The sequence below is a fragment of the Simochromis diagramma genome, unplaced genomic scaffold (genome assembly GCF_900408965.1).
Source record: "Simochromis diagramma unplaced genomic scaffold, fSimDia1.1 OVJJ01000026.1, whole genome shotgun sequence".
Taxonomy (NCBI): Eukaryota; Metazoa; Chordata; class Actinopteri; order Cichliformes; family Cichlidae; genus Simochromis; species Simochromis diagramma.
The window spans coordinates 4786034-4809177 of NW_024386985.1; the positions used below are offsets into that span (position 1 = coordinate 4786034).

Consider the following 23144-nt stretch of genomic DNA (forward strand, 5'->3'; position numbering starts at 1 on the left):
AAGATGATTCACTGGCAACACCTTAACAGCGTCTCAGCCTCTAAGACACAAACTGCCTATTGTGAAGCCACAGAACAGGTTTCTCATATAAAGGGAGGACTCTAATGCAGCACAGAAAAGCATTCAAAAAGCACGTACACATGATGCACACACCTTCTTATTCATGGGCTATTCTTTCCTTTTCTCTTTTTACTATTTTCTAAACACCTAAATACATCAAAACTACCAAATGCCAAAAGCAGATTAAAAAAAAAAAAAGTGTAAACAAGTCAAACGTGTCCCGTTTGTCTCAATGACATCTCTGAAAGGTTAAAGCTCCAGCAGCACGTGCCCAACACATCTAGACTTGTAGTCATCATAAAACATTACACACACACACATTTTAAACAGGACAGGTATGGAGCAGGAAAAACATAAAACAACCAAAAATATGTAAATAGTAAATACACATAGAAATTTTTTATTTTATTTGTAGCATTATTTTTATTTATTAAATTAAATGTAATTGTTTTTTTTTTACTCAATTAAAACAAATTATTTACATTTCAAAGAAACAGTTGAATTTTTTTTCGTTTTTTTTCCTTTGTTTTTCCCCAACTCTATACCAATCTTATTTTAAATGTCTGGAAAATGTTTGATGACGAGTCAGACAAAGTCACCAGCCAAATAACAACTTATGCTCTCTGCACTTTGAAGCCGGTAAAGGCATGGAAGACACTTCTGCATCGTTTCTACATCTTTGCACCAGCAATCAGTGCAATTCAAGTACTCCAGTAAAGACCATCCCTGCTCTGAAGCTTTGATTACACGGCGTTGTGGGGACAGACATGGACAACTGGAGACCCAAAGGCCAAGTAGTCATTCTTGTTTCTGTATGAAGTCCACCATCATGGGGCGCCCCAGGGTGCATGCATAGCTGTTGCGCTGTAATGTAAATTCTCTGCAGAATCCACAGTCACAAAGCTAGGCAGTCACATGTAGGTCCACGTGGACCCTCACACTCACTAATGACAAATAACGTCACTTATACTCAAGCAGACCTGAGCATAGTCGAAGATGTGTGAAGTATAATAAGACATGTTGGGCAGACGGTCCCAGACCTTTAGATTCAGATGCTGGGATGAAACTAGCTCATAGGCCGCCTGGTAAAGGAACACCGAAAATTCCCACTGACTTCCCTCCCCGAGAAATAACCAAATCACAGCCCCTCATATTAAAGGCCACATCCACATTTCTTCAAGCAGCATCAACTGTTGGGACGAGACTCCGAACTAAACTCTATGACCAGATCCTGCATACAAACAATCTGTGAGGAAAAAGCTTTCTGCTGCTGGAAGTTTTCAGATTTCTGATCATGTTGGAGCAGGCATTGGTGTGCATACAGGAAAACACAGTTCACGCAGAGTTGTTTGTGTCTACTATCATAATGGGGAAAATCACAAAAACATGTATAAAAGCCTGCCTTCAGCTTAAGCCCTGCAGTGAAGAAAAAGTCATGAGGTACAAAGAACCTAATAGAGGAGTTTAAAACAACAAAAACAACTTTGCCACTGCAGACACTATTTGTGCTTTTCTTTAATTTCTTGATCTTTGGCATTTTCTTTTTTTGTGTGATTCTTGTTATTTGCAGCAGCCCCAGGGCTTCCCTTCTTGTGGGTAGCCTCTGCATTGATCAAAATCCCATAATCGTTCTCTCTGTGCAGATGAAAAATCCCAAAAACAACTTTTTGTTTTCCCAGCAGGCTCTGTGAGGGCACAGTGATCATTTTTCCACACTTTACTAAACTATGTCTGAGCGCATGATCAAATCCAAGACTAACTTTACAAATAGCTCATAAATATCATCATCATGATCTTCAGCCTCATCTTGCTCTTCTCCCATATTTTCCCTGCAGGATGATTTCCCTCCCCCTTTTTTTCCTAGTTGCAATAGAACAACATTTACAGGCTAAATGAAAGCAGATATTCATGTTTCATGAAGTGGTGATCATTCAAAGTTTTATTTAAAAAGTTCCTGCAAATGTTTAACAAGAAAATCCTTGAGACTTTAATTTGGTTAACATTTGTTTTCATTTTAGGTTTGAAGGATATTTTGGTACCCTGAAAACATGACATGTTCTTGTCTTTTGTATGAAATACATTTTACTGATGATTGAATTTCAACTGGATTTTTCCACTCAGTGTGGGAACAAAGTCACTGCATCTGGTTTGGTATGAGTCAGAACAGCGTGAACGCAACTCTAAAGGCCTGAGCTCATAACACATAACAAATATTTTGCTTTGCTTACATAATTTGATGTGTAAATAAATAAGTTTGATGGCTTTAATTTTGATTCTACAATTTAAAAAAAAGAGACAAAAATAAACACATTAAAAACTCCTCACTGCTTCCGTATGTTGCAGAGCATCACATTACCAGTGACAACCAATCAGTAAAGACACTTCATGAGAGTCACAGGTCTATCCTCTCTCCTGTGTGTTTACTGTGCACTACCATTCATCCATGCAGTCTGACTCGTGTGTATGAAGACACACAAAATGATAATACTGATAAACACAAAGTCAGTACACTGAATTCATTTTCAAGATTAAAAGCGATCAACTTGCTAACACACAGCAATATAACACACACACACACACACACACACACACACACACACACACACACACACACACACACACACACACACACACACACACACACACACACACACACACACACACACACACACACTAAATATGGTTTCAAAGGTTTTAAAGTGACAGCTACTTACCCTATTCTGGAAAAAGGATGCGTGAAAATGTGCTGTTGTTGCTGATATTGATATCAAACTAATTTCTTCAGAGCTAGGGTTATGTAAATAAACTTTTTCCATTTTTGGCATTCCAACGGGCCTGGAAGGAAGAAGAGAAGGCTTGGTTAGAGTATATAACAATATATATATAAAGTGGAGCCAAAATTCACATCTCCAGCTTTCCATTTTTATATTCTTGGACTGTATTACAATAGCTTTGCATGATTCACAGCTCAAATTAATAGTTTTTGCATTATCCTGGGCTTCGTGCCTCTGTGTAAACATATTAGCATATTAGGGATATCCCCTCTCACTGAGATAATACAGATCAAAGAGATCCAAGACAGGAAAATTTGGACTACATATGCTGACCCCAATGTTTGCAACCCTGGCCATGTTTAATATGAGCATCCACCATGACGCATTCAAAGAAGAAACCGAGCAGCACCTATAAACATGCCATGAAAATTAAAGGTTTATGAGCTTGGGGAACCGACTGGTTTAGACTGTCTTACGTTAACAGATATTTCAGAGATTTTTGTACATTAACCTACAGGTGTAACTTTCCTGTGGGGACAGGATTTGACATTCAAAAGAGTGACTATCTCTGCATTGTTAACCCAACACCCCAAGCTCATCATAAACTCTTTGATTTCCTGCCTCAGAGTGAACCTGTGGTTTCTGTTATATCAGTATGCTATGAAAATCAACTCGCAGATACACTGAACTCGGCGTGTTTATGATTCTCGTTACTGAGTGAAATAAAATTGAGGGAAGTTAGTTTTCAAATTCTGCTAAAAATATTTTGTCTGCTGGTTAAATCTGAAATAATCCCCTGAATGCTCTTTTACACAAAAAATGTATTAAATACATTTTAAAAAGTCATCATTCTAAAGTCGAGCCACCATCATCACAATCTCGGTGACACAATTTTTATGCCCTTAAAACAATCACAGCTGATAAGCGAATTGTTTACTAAGAAAGTAGGACAGGCGAAGATGGGCCGCGACAGCCGGGTGTCTGAGTGCGAGTGACCCCTGCTCCTCCGAGCGCTCCTGAACCTGCACCCTGGTCATGTAAAACTTAGCCACGCTGGGTGGGTGTGCCTGACTGGAATGTGACATATTAAGTCCTGCGTAGGTGAAGCTTGGGTCTGTAAGAGCTAAAGCATATGTGGTTTGTAAAAGGAATTCCACAGATTGCTCAAATATTTTCTTAGAATTTATTGTTGACATGCAGGTGCACTCTGAGTGGAGGTGCACTGCAGAACGACTAAGTACCTAAGAGGTGTATGAGTACGGCTAATACTGGTTAATATTATGATCAGTTATTTAACATGTTTACTCTCAGACCCACAGAAACAAACAGTAAATTTATTAAACTTTTTAAAAAACAGGAGAAGAAGAAACCGGTCTTTTTATCTTTCGAACGATTGAATGAGGTCAGCTCTATATTTCCATGTACGGTTATAGTTTTGGGGGGAGTTTTTTGTAAAATGTAAAATAATGTTTACCATGAATTTGTCAACTTCTTGTACAACCTTTGATATGTATGTTTAATTATACTTGAGCTTTTTTGATTGTATGTTTCTCTATAGACTACACTGGGATGTTTTGCAGTGAATCGTGACATTTCCTGTGGCAGATGTCTTGATTTCAGGAGTTGGAAAAAGTACGTTTCTGTATAAAATATGACTGAGCGATGAAATAGTTTGGTTACCTGAGCGAGAATTAAGTGAATTTCCTTGACCTATGATCATATTTCAACTCCGTAAATATGTAAACGTGGCGTTAATCAAAACTTCCACAGCCTGGTGGGGACTAACGTTTTAGTGAAGGATGTGGTAAAAAGCAAAAAAAGACTTTGGCACGATACTGGTTTTATCTTTTAAAAATTGCCGTAAGGCAAATTGAAGTCTGATCCAATATTCACTCAAGTGCAAGTTCAAACAGGACCAAACAAACAATGTGAGCGTAAATGAAAGCGTAAATCACACCACTCCAAAGAGAAAGAGACTCACTGTTCATGAAAATCCAACATTGGAGGTTCAAATCGTATAGGTCGACAGTTCCCACGGTGTGTGGACGTGCTGCGAGAGACAGGAAGGTGTGACAGCAACAGAAAAATCAAAATAGGAAAAACAGCCTCCATGTTGGTGTGCATTTCAAACAACTGAGAGGTCAAAAACATGAGCGCACGGTCAGTCTTCAGACTTTTTTTGTGAGTGCGTTAACCAGCAGTGTGACCACTCCCATTGGCAGAGCATGATTTCCATATGTAAAGTCTCCATGAAAATCTAAAGATTCACAGGAAAGGCAAAAAAAAACCCCAACAACAACAAAAAAAACCCACCTCTCTCTTTGTGTCACCCTTGGTGTGTATCACTCCCCTTACAATAACAACTAGTTTTGAGAATCGGGTAAAACTGGCCCCGTCGCGCAGCTCGCCAAACCTGTTTGACAGCAGGTGTATCTTAACAAGAGAGAAGCCCGTCCCTAAATACAGGCAACTCGTCTTTTTGGCCTTTATGCAAATCGCATGAAAAGAAAAATTCATCAGCAATGCAGACGTGGCACTCAGCGGAGCCTCGGGTAAAATATGTAATGTCACCGCCTTTACAAACACCACAACAAACAAGTGAAAATGTTTCATTGTTATTTTTCAAGAATCTCTCACAGGTAACTGCTCTAACACTACCTGGCAACTTACAGGAGATCAGTTTCACCTTTTTACTACCCAGACAAAGGAATCAGCAGTGAGGAGACACGATGAGCTTCCCGCAGCACACAGCAATGTGGCGGCCCTGCCATCGCTTCTGCCATCGATGAAACAACTACTGACAAATTTCGTGACATTAGGGAGTCAAATGGGTCCTGGCTGTGAATCCTGTCACTGGGCTCAGCGCTAATGTGCTGAATGCCAGCATGTAACTGGAGCAGCCTGAGGAGGTCACAGTTAGGACTGGGCCTGCTGGCCACAGATCTCCATATGTGCAGTGACAGGTTAACATCAGCATGGCCAAAGACGTCACCGCCAGTTTTTTAAAGAGTCTGTTGGTTTCGTGGTACATCACATTATCATTAAAACCATTTGTGCATTTGTGGGTGTTTTTCCTCTCAGGAGAGCGTGTTTTTTTTTTTTTTTTTTTTAAAGTAAGGTCATCATAATAAAACAAACTAAACACAACTAAAATACTAAATATTATCCTCTCTGGCTCTTAAATACAGACCTTAAGAAGCTGCCAGGGGCTTGGCTGTGATCAAGAAATCCATCATCTTTCCGTCACCAGGCTTCGCTTACTCTAACAGTGGCTAATCTTAATCTCGCTAAGTGGTCACAAAGGTGGTTATCAACTGCATAAGTCAACACCGGGTTTCCTAATGTGGCGATAAGCACGTTCGCATGAAAGACGTGGTGTTCTGACTGATCAGTAGGTACCTGTTGATCTCTTCTCTCAAACAAGCTGCTCCAGAGCAGAACAGGGGTCAGCAAGTACAGTGGTATTACATCAGTAAGAAGTGAACCACATTCACAACAGTGAAAGCACCTACTCCTGCTTACTACACCAGACCTCTGGCGTTCTGTAGTTCTGTTGTACCACTTTCTGTTTTCAGTTTGTGTTTCATTTCCTGTGACTTCTGTGCTCCCTGGTTACTGTTAGTTGGTGTTTTAGTATTAGTTGTTTATCTTTTGGTTACTTCCTGTTTTACTTTGTAAGCTCAGTCTCACCGGTGTCTCATTCCCGTTTTACTTCCTTTTTTTTCTTGCTGGATTCCCTCCCTTATGTTTCCTTGTGTTCTATTGCTGGGTTTCCCCTTTTTTTTTTTATTTTCTCTGACTAAGTCAGTTTTTTTTTTGCCTTCACTGAATAAAGACTCCTTTTGTTTCTTACCTGCCTGCCTCTGCATTGCCACACCAAATATACAACACCACTGTAGCTGTTTGTTCACCAGTACAGAGGTTTATCTGACAAATACATATCGCAGACAGACAGGTTTGAAACACCACACACACACACACACACACACACACACACACACACACACACACACACACACAGAGAAAAAAAGGGGAAGTTTAACATCTAAAAAGGACTGGAACACACACACACACACACACCTCAAACATAACTGTCTAGGGAGTGGTCAGCCATGCCCCTAAAGATAACCTTTTTATGGTTTACATGCTGTCTGAGCTGTATGCTGGACCCTGATAAAACATCCATCTGAAAGGTATGCGAGCCCTCTGTGACGCTTCAGAACCGCTATACAGGAACATGATGCAACCAACTGACTTTTTACACACTTCCTGTAATGAAAATAGTCCTTACTTGTTTGAGCACTTCTGCCTGTTGTTGTGCCAAAGCTGGGATAAAAAGAGCCTGAAGCAAATAATAACTTCCTCAAAAAAAAAAAAAAAAAAAAAAAAAAAAAACACTTCAGTCACATTCGACTGCTTGAAAGAATCCTGCCTGCTTCTAACAGCTGCTGCAGGCTATAAAACCAATGTCACTGTGGACTCGACTCATCCTAGAACATGTGGCCAGAAAAGCGCTCAGGGTGACACAGACGGAGAGGTTTCTCTGATGATCAATGGCACAGATATTTGCCCTTTTTCCCCACAATCTCATTTTTTTGTATAGTTTTACCCCCTAAATGATCTTAACATGCTGTCACAGCAGCCGCATTGAAGCAGTAAAACTTGTTTTGCTTTAACACAATACACTTTACGTTTGCTTGTTGTCCAGGCAAGTTAATGTAGAAGCACACGGTTTAAATACACAAATACAACATTTTATTGAATTCATGCTAGTATAAAAAAGGGAGGATTTCTCATACCTTTGTTGATGATATAAACTAAAATCGATGTCAGACTCTCCCTGCAAGCACAACACAAACATACATTAAGAATTAATCACAATATCAAAAACCAGGGGATTAATTTGGTAGTTGAGCAGGGCTTTAGCCTCTTCTTGCTCTGTGAAGATCCATTACAATACCATTTTAATGGCCTTACCTGTAAAAGGCTGCCCTCGCCAAAATGTAGAACTTCTAGTATTGTGTCTGACTGAATGAATGCTGCAAAGAGAAAAATAGGAAGATCAGAGAGAAACACATTTTTACACTACATAAAAGAAAGCTAAAAGGGGTAAATGTTCAATAAACAAAATCATAGCATACTGATATGTGTGAGCTGCTGATTGGGTTACCAAAACCAACTAACGCTTCATTTGCATGGCAAAGCACCTTTTTGAAATTCCTGAAAAGGTACAGACTGATTTATGGACAGGAGATGGCAGCAGCTGCCGATTGCTGTCGAATTTAACAAAATAAAAACCAAGTTCACAATATCATTAAATAAACCTTTCTGATAGTGGCTCCCCATAAACAAGTCAGTCAGTCCTTCCCTGCTGTAGATAATATTACCACTAGATAATAAGATAAACTTCCTGTATGAACTTCAATCTTGTGTACTGAACTAGAGACAAGAGAAAGTTCAGCCTTCAGATCTGTGCTCCTTTTCTGCTCCACGTTCGGTGAAAGAAGGATCTAATCCAAAGCTACTTTCACCAGAAGGAATCCCGGCTACGTGATGAGCCTGATCTCAAATATACCGTAGTAGAAAAGCAGCTCATTCATTAGCTAAGAGATCAGATTAAAACCGGATTTTTGAGTGGGTGTGAAAGTGATCTGGTTGCAGTTTTTAACTGATTTTAAATGTGTTTTTCAGCTCTGCAATTTGAAAACCTTCATTAAGCATATAAAAAAAAATGTAGAAAAAGGAAACAAAACAAATCAAAAAATACAAAACATCTGAATTAAGAGTGTAGAGAGGGAACAGCCTCACCCCAGTCTCCAGCTAAAATGTGCTTCAACACTGCATTTAACTGACCAACCCAATAAACCCAGCTATCTTATTTTACTTTCTTAGTTTGATTCTCAACTCCAATTTTCATTCAGATTTCATTAAACTAAAACATTCTTTCACACTTTTTTTGTGTTTAAGTTTAGTTTGAGTTAGGTGTATAGGTTTTGCCACCAATAGTCTCGGGAAGTGGGGTGTACCGGTGGGCAGTGCCAAAGTGTGGTACAACCAATGTGTTCCAGTTGTGTTAGCCAGCCACGGAGAGAGCGAAGCTCTAACATTCAAAGAGCTAAAGAGCTGAGCGTTAAAAATAATGCCCACTGCAGCCACCAGTTTTGTTTTTGTTTTCTTTAACGTTTTTTTCTGTGCTTCTCCCACTCTGGTGAACTTCACTGTTAGTCTCGTCTCTGATCTGGCACATTCATCAACCAATCAGCATATGAACGATGCGCAGCGCCACACACATTGAGCAATATGTAGTTGGGATTTTGGAGGACTACACCAGAGCATTTTTCTCCAAAGGCTCTCTGTAAAGCATTAAAAAAAAAATAAAAAAATACATACGCAAACAGACACAACTGCGGGAGCAAAACCTGAGCATAACCCAGGTCTCAATCACTGCTGTGAACACAGAGCAACTCTACATGTCTGTTTCAGGGTGTTATATAAATGCCAGGGTGGGGTTAAGTGAAGTGAATCCTCAGCAACCACCATTATCGACATGATTTTAAAAGGCCGGATGTCCCTACCATCATCTGCAGAGCTTTAAATTTTGCCTTTAAACTTAACAAGTTGTGCTACAAGATCGACCTTTTTCTGTGTTCACAGCTCACTGTCGGCAAGCGTAATTGTTACGTTAAACTAACTGCTACGTTTAATAACACCCTGCAAGCTACAATGTAGGTTTTAAATTCGAATATCTGAGCAGAATCAGGGGATCTAAGCAGTTAAGAAACATTTCACAACTTCATTGAGCCGATGAGACACAGCCAACATCAGGCTGAGCAGAGGTGTGAAAAAGCTACTTCCTGCTGTACATCACGAAAAAAAGCTAACAAATAATGAAAGTCTCAAGCTCTGAATACACGTCTGCACAAAATTAAACCGAATCACTCAGATGTCCTGCATCCTTTAAGTCCTAAATAAAAAATGTTAAGCTCAATCCCATCTCTACAGCAGAGTAAAACCAACCTCAGCTCAGTATGCCGTGCTCACTGTCTGTTAAAATTATATGTCTTTACAGTGGCTTGAAAAAGGGGTGGATGTCACCATTTGACTGGCAGGAATAGCACCGGCAACACGTCTGTGGGTGTTTCATTATACAGTGTCACCAGTCTGTGGTCCACAAGGATGATGTGGCATTGGTAGAGATGCAAGACTCCATGGCATCAGATTTTTACATGAAACACCACCGCTTTAGTTCTCGGCGTCCTAAGCTTACGAGTTTGTCAGGAGCTCTTGAAATCGTCTCAGAATGGACACCCGGAGAAACAAGCAGTGAAACTGGTATGAGAGTGAAAAGTACTTTGCAGGCAGACATGCTGATGTTTCCACGTAGAGGACGCCAGTCTTTAACAAAAAACAAAAACAAAAAAACACAACACTTCTAAGCCATTTATGTAAATCTACATGCAAATTCTGTTTTATTTGCTGCACAGTGACATTGACGTGTCTGTCATAGCCACTGCCTCACCACCTCCAGATTACAGACAGATCAATGTCTGAATCGAGTAGATCGGTTAGATAAGAGAACATGAAAGCGAGCAGCTGTCGAGTATTTTTTTTTTCCTCTCTCAACTTTCTTACCTAAAACAGTCACGATAGAAAGATAACTTCTTAGCGTTTAACTTTAGCTACAAAGCTCTCGTTGTTTTTCTTGTGTTGTTATTCAATCATGTCCGTTTCTCTCGCTCTAGGAGCTCAAACTCGCCGCTGTTTAGTTCAGCTCCAGCTAAGGTGAACAAAGGGTCAGGATTAGATCCATCCACACCAAAACAGCCTATTCAGCCTCATGGATGGTGTACAAAGTATGAAAAAAACTGCAGTAAAGACAGCAGTTACTCAAACTTTTCAACAAAATGCATTTCTATCTTTGGTTTGGAGATGCCAGCTTTATTCCAGAGGAAAGAAAATCATTCCTCAAGGTCATATTGTAGCTCACCTGATTGAGCAGGCGACTCATTTTCCAGAAGCTATTGCAAGGGCCGGGGTTCAAGTTTACCCCAGAGCTCAAGTCCCTGCATGGCATTACCTACTACTCTCCCTGCTTTCCTGTCTCTACTGATATGTCATGCAAAACATTATCCTTAAAAATCATAATTCCTAGATCTACATCGGGCGTTTGAATCAGAAAGGTAAAATTTCACTGCCACTTTGTCTGTGGAACAAACAAAAATGATCTAAAGGTAGTAAAACTCAAAGGTTTCTGTGGATGACCCTGGGGAAGGACCATTTAAACCTATCCAGAGCTTAACCGTCTAAAAGATGATGCTAAATAATCATGAATACTAAACAAAGGGTAAAATTATTACATCGTGAAGTTTGTTTTTGACGCAACGCTCTCACTTTTGCTCCTGTTATAAATCAAATCACACCCTTTTTCCCCTCCCTAAAAATGCAAACTCACTGTTGAGTTTAGCTGAATAAAAGAGAGCGTTCAGTCAACAAGGTCGATGCAGAGGAAGTAAAACTCAACATTTCCTCTGTGAGGATTAATGAAATGGTCGCCTTTGTCTCTGGATCACTCGTAGTCTTCAAATCCCGTACAGGGTCTAACTCCCAGCTGGACGACCCTGAGCCCATCGCCACCCTCCGTTTTTCCTCTTCTTCTTCTTCTGTTGAATTATGTTTAAAGTTTGAGGAAATATTCGGAAAAAACTTGCATGATGCTTATCAAGTTAATGAATAATCATAATGAAAAAAAAATTCGATTACAATATCTACCGAAATTGAGATTATAATATTGTCACGATCGAGCAGGCTTACTCCAATTTAAAAAAAATGTGATTGTGAGTCAGTTTGACCACAATAATGTTGTAGTGAACCTCTGATATGCAAACAGCCTAAATTTAATCAGCTGACTCAGTTTGCACTGTTGGTAAAAAGCATGACAAGATGAAGTCAGACTCTAAGAGTTGCTAAATAACTCGTGAATTCATTCAAGTGCATTACTGGAGTGTGAGGCATTATCACAGATCTATATGAACATTTCAGGCAGCAAAAAATAATTAAACGTTAGTTAGAAATTCATTTTAGTTGAACTACAACTTGTTGAACAAATCCATTATTCCCCAGAGTCTGTTGTCACAAATCAAAATATCAACTAAAAAATGGTGGATTATATTTGTTAATGTGATTGTAACTGTGATTCTGAATCATTTTAACCAAAATAATGTTGTTAAAGGGCGAGCCTAAATCCAGTGCCCAGTGAGAAAACTGCAGTGAAGTCATTGAATAAGCAAAACAGCAACACAAATTATCTGTAAAATGTTTCACACGGGAAAACTTTTAGTATTTCTAGATTTCTCGACCTAGACGAGCTGATTGAATTACTAAGACGTTAAGTACTTGTATTATTTATTTATAAAGAGTGTAATATACTGTAATATACAGAGGATGACTCGTGAATTTGGACAGAGATACAAAGCTCAAACTGTCCCCGTGTGCCTTTTACACCCGTTTTCTCAATACATCATCCATGAACTACAAAAATAATAATCTAACAAGTATCTGACAGTTTTTAAAATAAGTGGTGTCATTCGTTTGGGCTGTTTTTCATAAAGCCTGAATATTAACATTACGCAATGTTTTTTTCTTGCTTGGTCCATGAACCACTGTGAGTCTGACACCTCTGCTCTGAGAGTTGCTCAACAAGTAACGCAATCACCTGAGTGCACTTCTTGTGAGGTCCAGGTTCATGTGGACTAATTCACAGGCACGTTTCAGGGCTTGCTCGGACCACCTTGGCCCTGGATGACAGCTGTGTGCCAGTCATAGTGACCTGACACGATCAGAAGATCGATAACAAGCGGCTGGAGCCCAATCAAACAAACAGTCGAGGCTTTTCCTCACTGAGCCCGGTATGAGGAAGTACTGCTGGGCAGCTTGTCCCCTACAACTCCCCTCTGTCTGTGCTTCAAGCTCACCCAGAGGCTCCTCTGAGCCAGCTCTAGAGCTAGCCGAGGCTGTAAACCCTGTCATATCTCACAGGTAAATTATTAGCCCAACTAAGCCATATAAGGAAAGAATGACAACATGACAACATGCTACAGACGAAGCTAACGTCCAGAGTAAGGCCAAATACATTTGGCTAGCTAACGGCAGTTCTTTGTCAGTTCAAACACAGCCTGCTCTCTGTTAGCGTTTAATAATAATTCAGCACTGCTGGGTCGCTGTTAGCACCGAGCTGGTGTAAAGTTGGCCCGCAAAGGTAGCGCTAACCACAGCACACACTTGGTGAGATGTCTGCGGAAGTTAGCTCCTGCTAAAGCTAAGTTCCAAACCTTGTTTATTCGCTCGCGTCGTGTGAATAAAAGCAATAAATAAGATCCTCAGGAGCCCCACGCAGGCAGCTCTCCGTCTCCTCCTCTGGCGACAGCTCTGGGCTCCGGCTTCAGTCGCCATGCTGCACGTCTTTCTGTTACGATAACAAACGAGCAAGTGTGCGGACATGCCCGTGTAAACCTCTGCTGCCTCTGTCAATCATAGCCGTGAAGAAAAAAAAAAACTCCCGAGAGCAGCGGCGGCGGCTAACTACCAACAGGACGTCGGCCTCTCTCTGCTCCCGCTTCCTCTTCCGCTCCATGTGACGCGTCACCGGCTGCCACGGACAGCAAGCGGTCATTAAACAACCTTATCACCGGGATCAAAGCCCAGCGGAGACCCTTCAGACAACACAAATTAAACGCTAGAACAAAATGACACCGTAAACTTATAAAACTAACTACACTTAAATTGAAAAACGAGGAATATTTGGCAACAGAATCTGTCATTTTTGGAATATATACTTTAAAGCTTTATTCATTCATTCATTCATTCATTCATTCATTCATACTAGACAGGTTAGTCACTTTAACTGCCTCAATCAGAACATAACATGCAAAATCCACAAAGAAAGGACCAATGCTGACCTGAGCACCACCACAGCTCTCATTCTTCTCACGTTGGTCATATTTTACATCTTGTTTGTGCAGAATATATATTTCTAATATAAAACTGTCTCGAATTTTGGTCTTTATATATAGGGTGAGACAGAAGTGCTCAAAGCAAAGAGAATGCTCCTCCAGAACATGCTGTCAGCTGCTTGAGAATCCCTCAGTGTCCGCTTAGACCCAGACCCAGATAAGTGGAAAAGGATGGATGGACTATAGTTGAAAATGAGATTGCTGCATATAGTCCTTCAACTTTTTTTTGTAAATGTAAATAAAAATCCAATTATTCTTGTGTTTACAAAGGAAATGAAAACAGTAATAATAGTAAACGCTGTCAGTCCTGTGTGTGTTTAAGTCGACTTTCTGTCATTCTCCTGCATTTTTGTCCTCTTTGTTAAAAACGTATGATTCTGAGGTTTTCCTTTGATCTTTCTTAACCACTTGAAATAAAGTTTATTGGAAAAAAGAGACTTTTGATTGCCGTTTATGTGCTGTAATCATTTAAATTATAAAAAGAAAAACTGGGTGCTGAAGTTTTTCAGCTCTTGCTTGTAGACATGGACTGTGGACACGGATTGTCCTTAGCAGGAGTCCTTCAACATGCACAGCATATGATCTCTCTGCAAGAGGAACAAGAATATAATGTGATGTATAAAGGTGAAAATAATACCTTAGTTACTCTGGCTTCTGGGGTTTCTCTATTAAATGGTTCCAGTTTGCATCTCTGACTTGGGTGCAGTAATAAAATGTGTTCCTAAGCTGTAATGTTTTCATTACAGAATTATTATTATTTCAGTGCTACAAAAGACCAAAGTCACTTGTGTCAGACCTAATTCTTTGCCATTTACATCAAGGAATTATTTCTAAGGCAAGTAATTCCTGAGCTTTACTATTTTTTGCTTAAAGCGAAACACCTCAACCGACAAACAACACCAGTGTGTACACACTGAACTATGCTCGTACATGTGCTGTGATCTTCCTTTGGTCCAAACATTTTCACTAAAGCAGAAAAGCAGCAGTGAACACCCTCCAAATACTGGCTCCACCGAATTTACTTATATAGAAAAAACATTGCCTACAGATAAATGTAACTATGGAGTACAGAGGTTACTGATTGACAGAGATAAATCCAGACGAGTGCTGACAGGTACTCAGTGAATCTTTTAGAGGTAAAAATGGAGATAACACGAGGTCGTGGAGCCTGAAGACTGCTGCTGCTGACACAAACCTGCTCTGCTTGGTGCTCTTTAACCCTCTGATGTCCGTGGATCAGTGTTTACTTTCACTTCACGCCTTGTCTATGGGTGTAAACAAATGTTTCCTTGAACTGTAAAGTGTGACTTTCATCACTGATGTCGTTCTAACGAAACATAAGAGAGTCTCTTGTACTGAAAAAAGCAGAGCTAGAGCTTTTACAGGACAGTGACTATCTGCAAAACTTATAGTAAGATAACACAAAGATTGGACTTGTTTCATAACGAGGACAAAGGTTGGTGATTTACTGCTGGCTGCAAAGCTTCTTGTTATCGTCAGTAATTTTACCCAGGGGATAAACTGTATTACTCATTTACACTATATGTACATCAAGTATTGATATGATGCAAGCACAAATCTGTGAAACACAGATTTTTTTAAGTTAGTTAGTGTTTGTATAGGTTTATTTGATTTATTATCAAGCAGTCTTTGTATATTTTTAAACCCGGTAAAAAAACATTGAATAAAGTAATCAACAGTGTGTCTACAATTTGTTAATTTTTTAATATAAATGTGAGGTTCTAGAAGCCTGTCTCAATGATGAATAAAGAAGTTATGATGCAATTAGATGTTTTACTTGCTTGTGAAACATAAAAGAGGAATTTCTCCATGTTTTCCAGGCATTTCTGTAATATCTGAACTAGAACTACAAGTCACTAAATGAGATCAGTTCCATTGTTAGTGAAACAGAGCAGCTGACATCTATATTGAGGTAATAGTGCTGTGTCACTGACAAATAACCATCTACATGTGTCACCATGTGATGTGTGCCGATCCAAATGTCAGATGCCTGAAACAGAATATTCCTAGGAACGATACAATTTAGTATCTGATAATCAAATCCAAAAACAGCAAAGTCGAAGAGATAAAACACAATCCAAAACAATAAGAAGCCACAAAAAAATAAGTGGAACACGGGACTATATATACACAGTGGACTGATTACTCAAGAGAGGAAAAAAGTCAAACTAAAAAAGGACACAACAGAAGTCTGACCTTCAAATTAAAACAACCAAAGGATAGAGAGCAACACTAACAGATACCTCCTCTCTCATTTCCTAGATTGCACACCGTGGACTTCTTGCCAACTCATCTTAAGCTTGATTTAGCCTTCTGCAGGAAATTCCTTTTATCCCTACACCGCAATCCTTTAATGTGATGTCAGTAAGAGTCATTTGGCACATTTGTGATCTCTGATTTCAGATCTAACAGTGCTGATGACATTTTTTCTATTTAGGGTCACTTTGAATTAAATTCACAGCAGAGTGCAATGTGACAATATGTCACCTATTTTAATCACACTGAAACAGAGAAGCGCAGAAAGTTGGTTCATCTTACAGAACTGAAACAACATTTGAATAACAAAAGACTGCTGCTTAGTTGAGTCCTCCTTCTGCCTTGGCATGTATATTCCAGCTTTCATACATTGTAGATAGAGAGAGGACAGAGAAATATCACCCTGAGAGAGATAACACAAATGAAAAACCAAAAACTGAAGGTCAGCATTATAGGGAAGATAATGAAATCGCAACAAAAACATCAACCGAGTTAAAAAACAAAAAAACAAAAGCAAACCTCCAACCAGTGAATGATGCAACAGTCTGCCACATTTACAATATATATAAATATTTGTTTATGAGTGCATGATGTTTCAAACTGTTATCCTTGATCTTCAGGGGCTTTAAAGCAACTTTGCCCATGTCATGTCTTTAGCACATCCAGAGGTAAAATTGTATGGAGTCATGGAATCACTCAGGTTTTAGATACATCATCCCGTTTAAAGCATGAACGTCTGTCTCAGGCAGCTCAGTCTCTGGGCAATATTTACTTGTAAGGTAACTGTATTGCATTTTGTATATTAATTTCATTTTCTTCTGCCTTTTTAAACATACTTTCACAAGTTTGTGGTTCAGTAAATGTCAGATAAGGGTAGCAACACTGACATTAACTTTGACTATGCAAACATTATGTAGGAGTAGGTAATGGATAGTAGGTGCTGATTTATAAATAACTAGACATGAAAAGCTTGAGCTTATAATATAAGTTATACTACAGTATGTTTCTAACTAACTAGGCAGCTCATTCGCTCTCTCTTCACAATACTTTCTTTTAAAAATGTAACATGTTTCGGAATCAACTTGTTAAATGTGGTCAGTACAAACATGGCAGTAAGAAACAGTTTTAAGTAGTTCTATATAGCTTTAAATATCACTTTGACCTTAATACCAGTCTGCTGACCTTAAAAGACAGGTCAGAGGTCAAATGTGACATGATACTCTAAATGGTGACAATATTCATCACACAAGTAAGAATCATCAAAGTTATAAGGCTTTTTGTCAGACCCTAAAGACCTGGGTGGATGTAAGCCAAATGTTAATGAATTTTTAACATGACCCTACTCTGCACTCCTACAAAGTCAGAATTCATTTAAAATGTTTCGAGCTATCGTGTTTAAAGACAGACTGGGGACACACATTCATGCATGCATGCAAAAGCTACCAAAACATAACCCCTTTGGCGGAGTAACAACTGTCACTTTGGAAGTCAGTGCCAAATATAGTGATCATGATCTTGTTACTGTTTTCCAGGCATAAAGAACCATCTGTTTTTAGTAAAAAAAACAAAAAAACAACAACAACAAAACAACAACAACAACAAACTACAACAAACATACAAGACACACAGGCCCAGTTTTTGGAAATGCAAAACATCGCGGCTCAGCGTCCTTTTTTTCAGGCGCAGAAGCTGGTATTAGTGATTTTTCGAGGATTATTTATCATAAAAGTATGAACTATTAGGTAATTTATTATTTAATCAGCTTCTGGGTGGTTTAATTTCATAGAGTTAGAGCATTAATTTTGGCTGTGCTGATTCAGTTACGTTCTTGTTAGTGGCCATGATTTGACAGATGAAACTCTTCTGGAGGTATTCTTTGCAGCAGGGCTGACACATGGGGGAAAACACTGTCACAACTTCCTTCTATAGAGCTCCAATATTGAAATGCTGTGTTTCATAAGGAAACGCCTTTTCATATATGCAGGAATGTATACCTTCAGGTTTCTGTGAAGCATATCCTAAAGAAAAATCTGTTCATTTTAGATCTGATTGGTCACATCTGCCTTGTTGGAGCGCCTTAGATATTTAGCGTGACACAAAAATGGCGTGACTTTGTTTGGGTCTGTGGTATTTTGATGCTTTGAATGTTTTAGCTCAGAGAAACCTGCAGGACCTGCTATCGGAAAATCGGAAGCAACACTGTAAATATTTGGAATATTTATTGGCAATCTTCTGACTGTAACAATACCTCACAACTCACAGCGTAAGTCATGCATGCATGGCTGCAATTACTTATGCATGTATTAATGTTTTGGGCTATTTGCAGTCCAAGTGTTAGATTTCTGATGTATCAAAACATTCTTATGCAAAGTTTACGTGGCATTATGTGAAATACAGCTGGACTGGAAATAACTAGTGCAGTTACCATTAAGTAAACCTGCTAATTTTTTTAGATCCTCTCCCAGTGCCTCACGTGCACAACTAGAATTTTTAGAAAGCAACAGAAAAGGGAAACTATCCAAATTATGTGAACTGCATACGTGCAGCAACTGCAGGCGTTTCTATAAATACACCTGGCAAGCTTAATGTGGAAGAGAGAGACACACCTACCTGAAAATATGTATATATGCTACATTTATGCTTATATTCGCACTCTTTCATTCCCCTTTATTTGGTATTCCAACTCTGTAACATGCAACTTCCATTGGTGTTGTGCTACTAGAAACTGAATTTCCCCACCTGGAACCCACCTGACCGATTAATAAAGTTTTATATAATCTAATCTAATGTAATCATCAAATGAGTGTGTTTAATCTCACAAGCCTCCAACAGAGGGCAGACATGTAATACCCACAGCTCCTCGAGCTGCTCACACTATGAGAGTAAACAGGGTCCTGAAATCATGTCATCACCCTTATTTTCCCTACAGAAAAACTGTATACAAAAATTTAAGATGAGCAGGGAGGAGTAAAAGCTTTTAGGCTAAATCTGCATAAATCTGATTAAAATAAGATGTGAAAAAGACTAGCACTGCATTTTAAAGGCAAATGACATTCTGAGCCTCTTTAAGGTTTAGTGGCTTTTTGCACAGTATTTCCACTGCATACATAAACCTAAAGCACTATGTGTAAAATTACAAACACTAGATAAAGTTTTCATTCTAAAACCTTACTAGCCTAGCTTAGGCTAGGCTGGATATCTGATGTGTGTGGAGGAGATTTGAGCACAGTGAACTTATTGTCAAGAAACTAGCTTAAGATATCAGTTTTATAATACTTGAGTTTTGTGACACGGTCTGTTATCTTGCTGGAAGCAGCCATCGGAACATGGCACACTGTTGCAATTAAGGCACGTACACTCATGCACTTAAAGCAAAAGCCACATCATGAAGTGATGTGGATGTGGATTGATGTGGCCTTTCCCTCAAACACCCTCCAGTCTTCCTGTTCAGGATGCATTCATTCCTGTGACTTTCTAGTTCATGTTGACATGATTGCAAAACATTCTTTAGATTTTTTTAGACCGAAGTCTTCATTCTCTGTTTGTGAAATCAGTGTTGTCAAGGAGCTCAATGAATGAAATTCTCTTGTGATTTTGATGTGAATCACGTACACAAACACTTGTGTGGTCCACTGATTGCGAGTGCAAACTGAATAAACAGCAGCTGATTGGGGCACAGGTAAAATAACTGATTATGAGTGGATTATAAAACAGCGTCTTTAACCTCCTTGAGCCTGGTTCTGCTGGAGGGTTCTTCCTGTTAAAAGAGAGTTTTTCCTTCCCACTGTCGCCAAGTGGTTTCTCTTCTGGGCTTCTCTGAGGGTCTTTCCTTTACAATATAAAGCCACTTGAGTTGACTGTTGGTGTGATTTGGTGATCAGAGAGCTTCGAAGAGGATCAGCACATTTTAGAAAATGTAAAGGCATGATGCCCTCTCCATACTATTTTTCTTTTGTATTACCTCTTAGAAATACTATTTACAACTGAAAGTCTCCTGAGAGAAGGTCAGAGGGTCAGGAAGGTCTCTGTGCTGCCTCTGAATTCTGTTAATCTGCATTTCCACAGCAATGTGCAGCTGTACTTATTAATGCAGCCCTAAAGGCCCACACAAGTTTCCTTCAGGTTGTCATAGAAACTCTGTGTAGGCTAAGTGCTTGGAGGAGGATAAATCATCTCCTCTGTTTGGTATGAAATACAGACGAGTGAAGGTACTTATCTCCAGCAACTGATGAACAGGCTGCAGCTAATCAGAACAAGAGGACCCACGGCAGCGCCACGGACACTTGAGCTGATATCGGCTGCCATGACACATCTGAGGCCCTGCTTATTGTGTGCAGATGGGTGACGAATCAAAGGAAGGCGGACTTCATTTAGTCTACTAAACCTTAGTAGAACCTTGTAATCCCACAAAATGTTGCTCTTTCTTTTGTGTTTTCCTTTCTGAAGTTTATGCTTGTGCCATAATAAGTAAATAAATATACCCAGTAGTCTGATAAGATTTGTATATATGTGTACATGCAGAGCATTGCAAAAAACTCTCTCTCTCTATTTTATGAGTCTTAATTTGTGCATTTGTGTTTAATTTAACACCCGAGTAGGTGGACATTGCAGATGCTAGCAGTTATACTTGTGCTGCTGTTTTGGCGGTGACATCTCTGCACCATTTTACCACCAAAACACCAAATCATCCATTCTCTTCCAGTAGGTTAAAAACAAACAAACAGGGGAATTACAAGTAGCTGGAGAAGCACTGGTAGAAACAGTGGGACTCAGCAAACCATACGGTGGATGTCTGGTTTTGGTGTGGGGATCTATTGCGTAGACTGAAGACAAAAATATCAATCTGATCCACAGTTTTTAACTTGCTGCCATCTTTTGGTCAAATTTGTTCAACATTTAACCAAATAGATAAAAACACTCATAATCTTCAGCTATATTGTAATTTGCTCAGTATATATGATGGTTTTATATGGCAATAAACCCAAACACATCAGCATGTTTAACATGAAAAGCACCATTTAGCTCAAGAATAGCCTCAGGGGGCTGCTGTCCTTCGGTTTCTTTATATTAGCTTAATCTTGTTATCCTGTTGCAGGCCCCGAGCTCAGGCTAACGGCCCTCAGCTTCATTCTTCAGTGATACTGTTCATTCAAACAAGTGAATAATGAGTGAAGCAAGCAAAATGAAAATCCACTCAGAGGGTTTCTAGGCTAATTCTGCAGTGGACTTTGGTCATTTTCACTCTCTCCCACTGTCTCCTGGTATTATTCAGCTGCTCTCTGATTAGGAGCATGTTTTTGGCCATGTGCCTGGTGCACAGCTTTGTTGGTGCTCGGCATCTTCTGCAGATCAACAGTCACATTTAAACTCACGTATTTTCAATTAGTATGTGCTGAGCTTTATTCATAGTCTATTTAATGTGGACAACAGATAAGAAAACCTTGAGAAAAAGGTCTGGGCTGTGCTGTGCTGGGCTGCCGAATGGCAGCTGGTAAATGGAAAGACTGGAGAACTTAACAAGTACAAGGTACATGTGAATTAAAAACAAATGCATCCATGGAGCTGTTTCAGGAGAACAAATGAACCTTGATATGGAGTTAGATATTGGCTCAGGCTTTACTGTATCTTTTCATAAAGAAAAGCAGGAAGCTCCCATCTGTAGCAGCCTGAGGATGCTGCACACACCCTCTCAGGCCTGGAGCGTATGCAACTGTATTAGTTAAAATAACTAAAGTAATGGGACGATAATGCAAAACATAGTAAAATAACTAATGGCAGTGGAGGCCATAAAAATGGCTTCATGTGGGTTAAAATGGATAAGGACACAAAACGAGCCACAAGAAATGGAAACAAATGTGTGTTGTGTTTTTGTGACATGCTGCTAGTAACAAAGTGCCAGAAGATACCATTTAAAATGGGTTTGTTGCTAAATTAGATGTTATGCGTAAAAACAACATTTGTTTATTCCTTGATTTTGGTCCCTTTTCATGTTTGCTTAGGTCATTGTTTAAATGAGTTTGCAAACCAGTTTCTTTGCTGAGTTTCATGTTTTTATAATGAGAAGCACTTAAAATCAGGTGAAATGAACCAATCTGGGACATGAAGATGTTGATGGAAGCTGATGGTCCTGGTCAGGCTTTAGGTCAGCCTAACAAAAGCTGCTGTATACCAGCAGTTTGGCTGCAACACTCTCCACGGGTCATCTGATCCTCTTTATTTGGGACTGTTCCCCTCTTCTTGTTTAGCTCAGAGCGAGCGTGCTGCCAGCTGGTAATCAGGTCTGATTAGAGACTGTTCACCTCAGTTTATATTCAGCTCGTCGATGACTGGCTGAGGGCTGTAAATGAATTTGATGCCTGTCTGATTGACTTGGAAATGCACAGTCAAGCCAACATGCAAGAGACAATTGCACTCTGACAGGGTTTAGCATGCAGTAATTACCATGTGCCTCCTGGCAGAGAACTAAAGACGCTTTTCACAGATCCCGGTGCACCTGGACAGTAAACCTAATGAGGCGTGCGGACCGAGAGAGTCACTGCTCGACCGGTTCACCACAACACTGAACTGGAATCAAACAAAAAACTAACTTTATGTTTGGTCTGTCATCTGAGAGACTTAGTGAAAGTAATGATCCCACTGGCCAACCCCTCTTTGTACACCATAATCACCTGTTCTGTGTATCTGGATTGCCCTAAAGCCACTCTAAGGACAATCCCAAAGTCTATTACATAGCTAAATCCCTGTGTTTCTTCTGGCAGACGAAACACAGCAAAATCCACAAGTTTTTCATCTCTGCTGTCCAAATGAAAATATTATTTAACAGTTAAATTATATTTAAGTTAACTAACAGTTAAAAATAAAACAGCTTTAAAATCTAAAAGATCTCAAGTTCAATCAAGCTAAATGTGATGACTTTAAAATAATTATAATAACATGAATTATAATTTAAAAATAATAATTTTAGAGGCTGAAAATGTGTTGGCAGTTCACAAATGCTTTTGATGAGACACAAATAGCACACAAT

General features: G+C 39.4%; 1 protein-coding gene across 3 annotated transcripts in view; it reads right to left on the reverse strand.

Annotated features, from left to right (window-relative positions):
- The window catches only part of tmem131 (transmembrane protein 131), a 36903-nt gene extending 23447 nt beyond the window's left edge, over positions 1 to 13456 (reverse strand). Inside the window, exons 1-5 of one of the 3 annotated variants that reach the window (XM_040039837.1) lie at positions 13163 to 13456; positions 7812 to 7873; positions 7634 to 7674; positions 4816 to 4884; positions 2775 to 2895 (exon numbers count right to left, since the gene is read on the reverse strand). In XM_040039837.1, coding sequence (XP_039895771.1) covers positions 2775 to 2895; positions 4816 to 4884; positions 7634 to 7674; positions 7812 to 7873; positions 13163 to 13331 — 462 coding nt within the window. In that variant the 5' untranslated portion in view covers positions 13332 to 13456. The remainder of the gene's footprint in view (positions 1 to 2774; positions 2896 to 4815; positions 4885 to 7633; positions 7675 to 7811; positions 7874 to 13162) is intronic. The other 2 variants (XM_040039836.1, XM_040039838.1) reach the window with 2 other exon arrangements.
- Positions 13457 to 23144: the final 9688 nt, after the last annotated feature.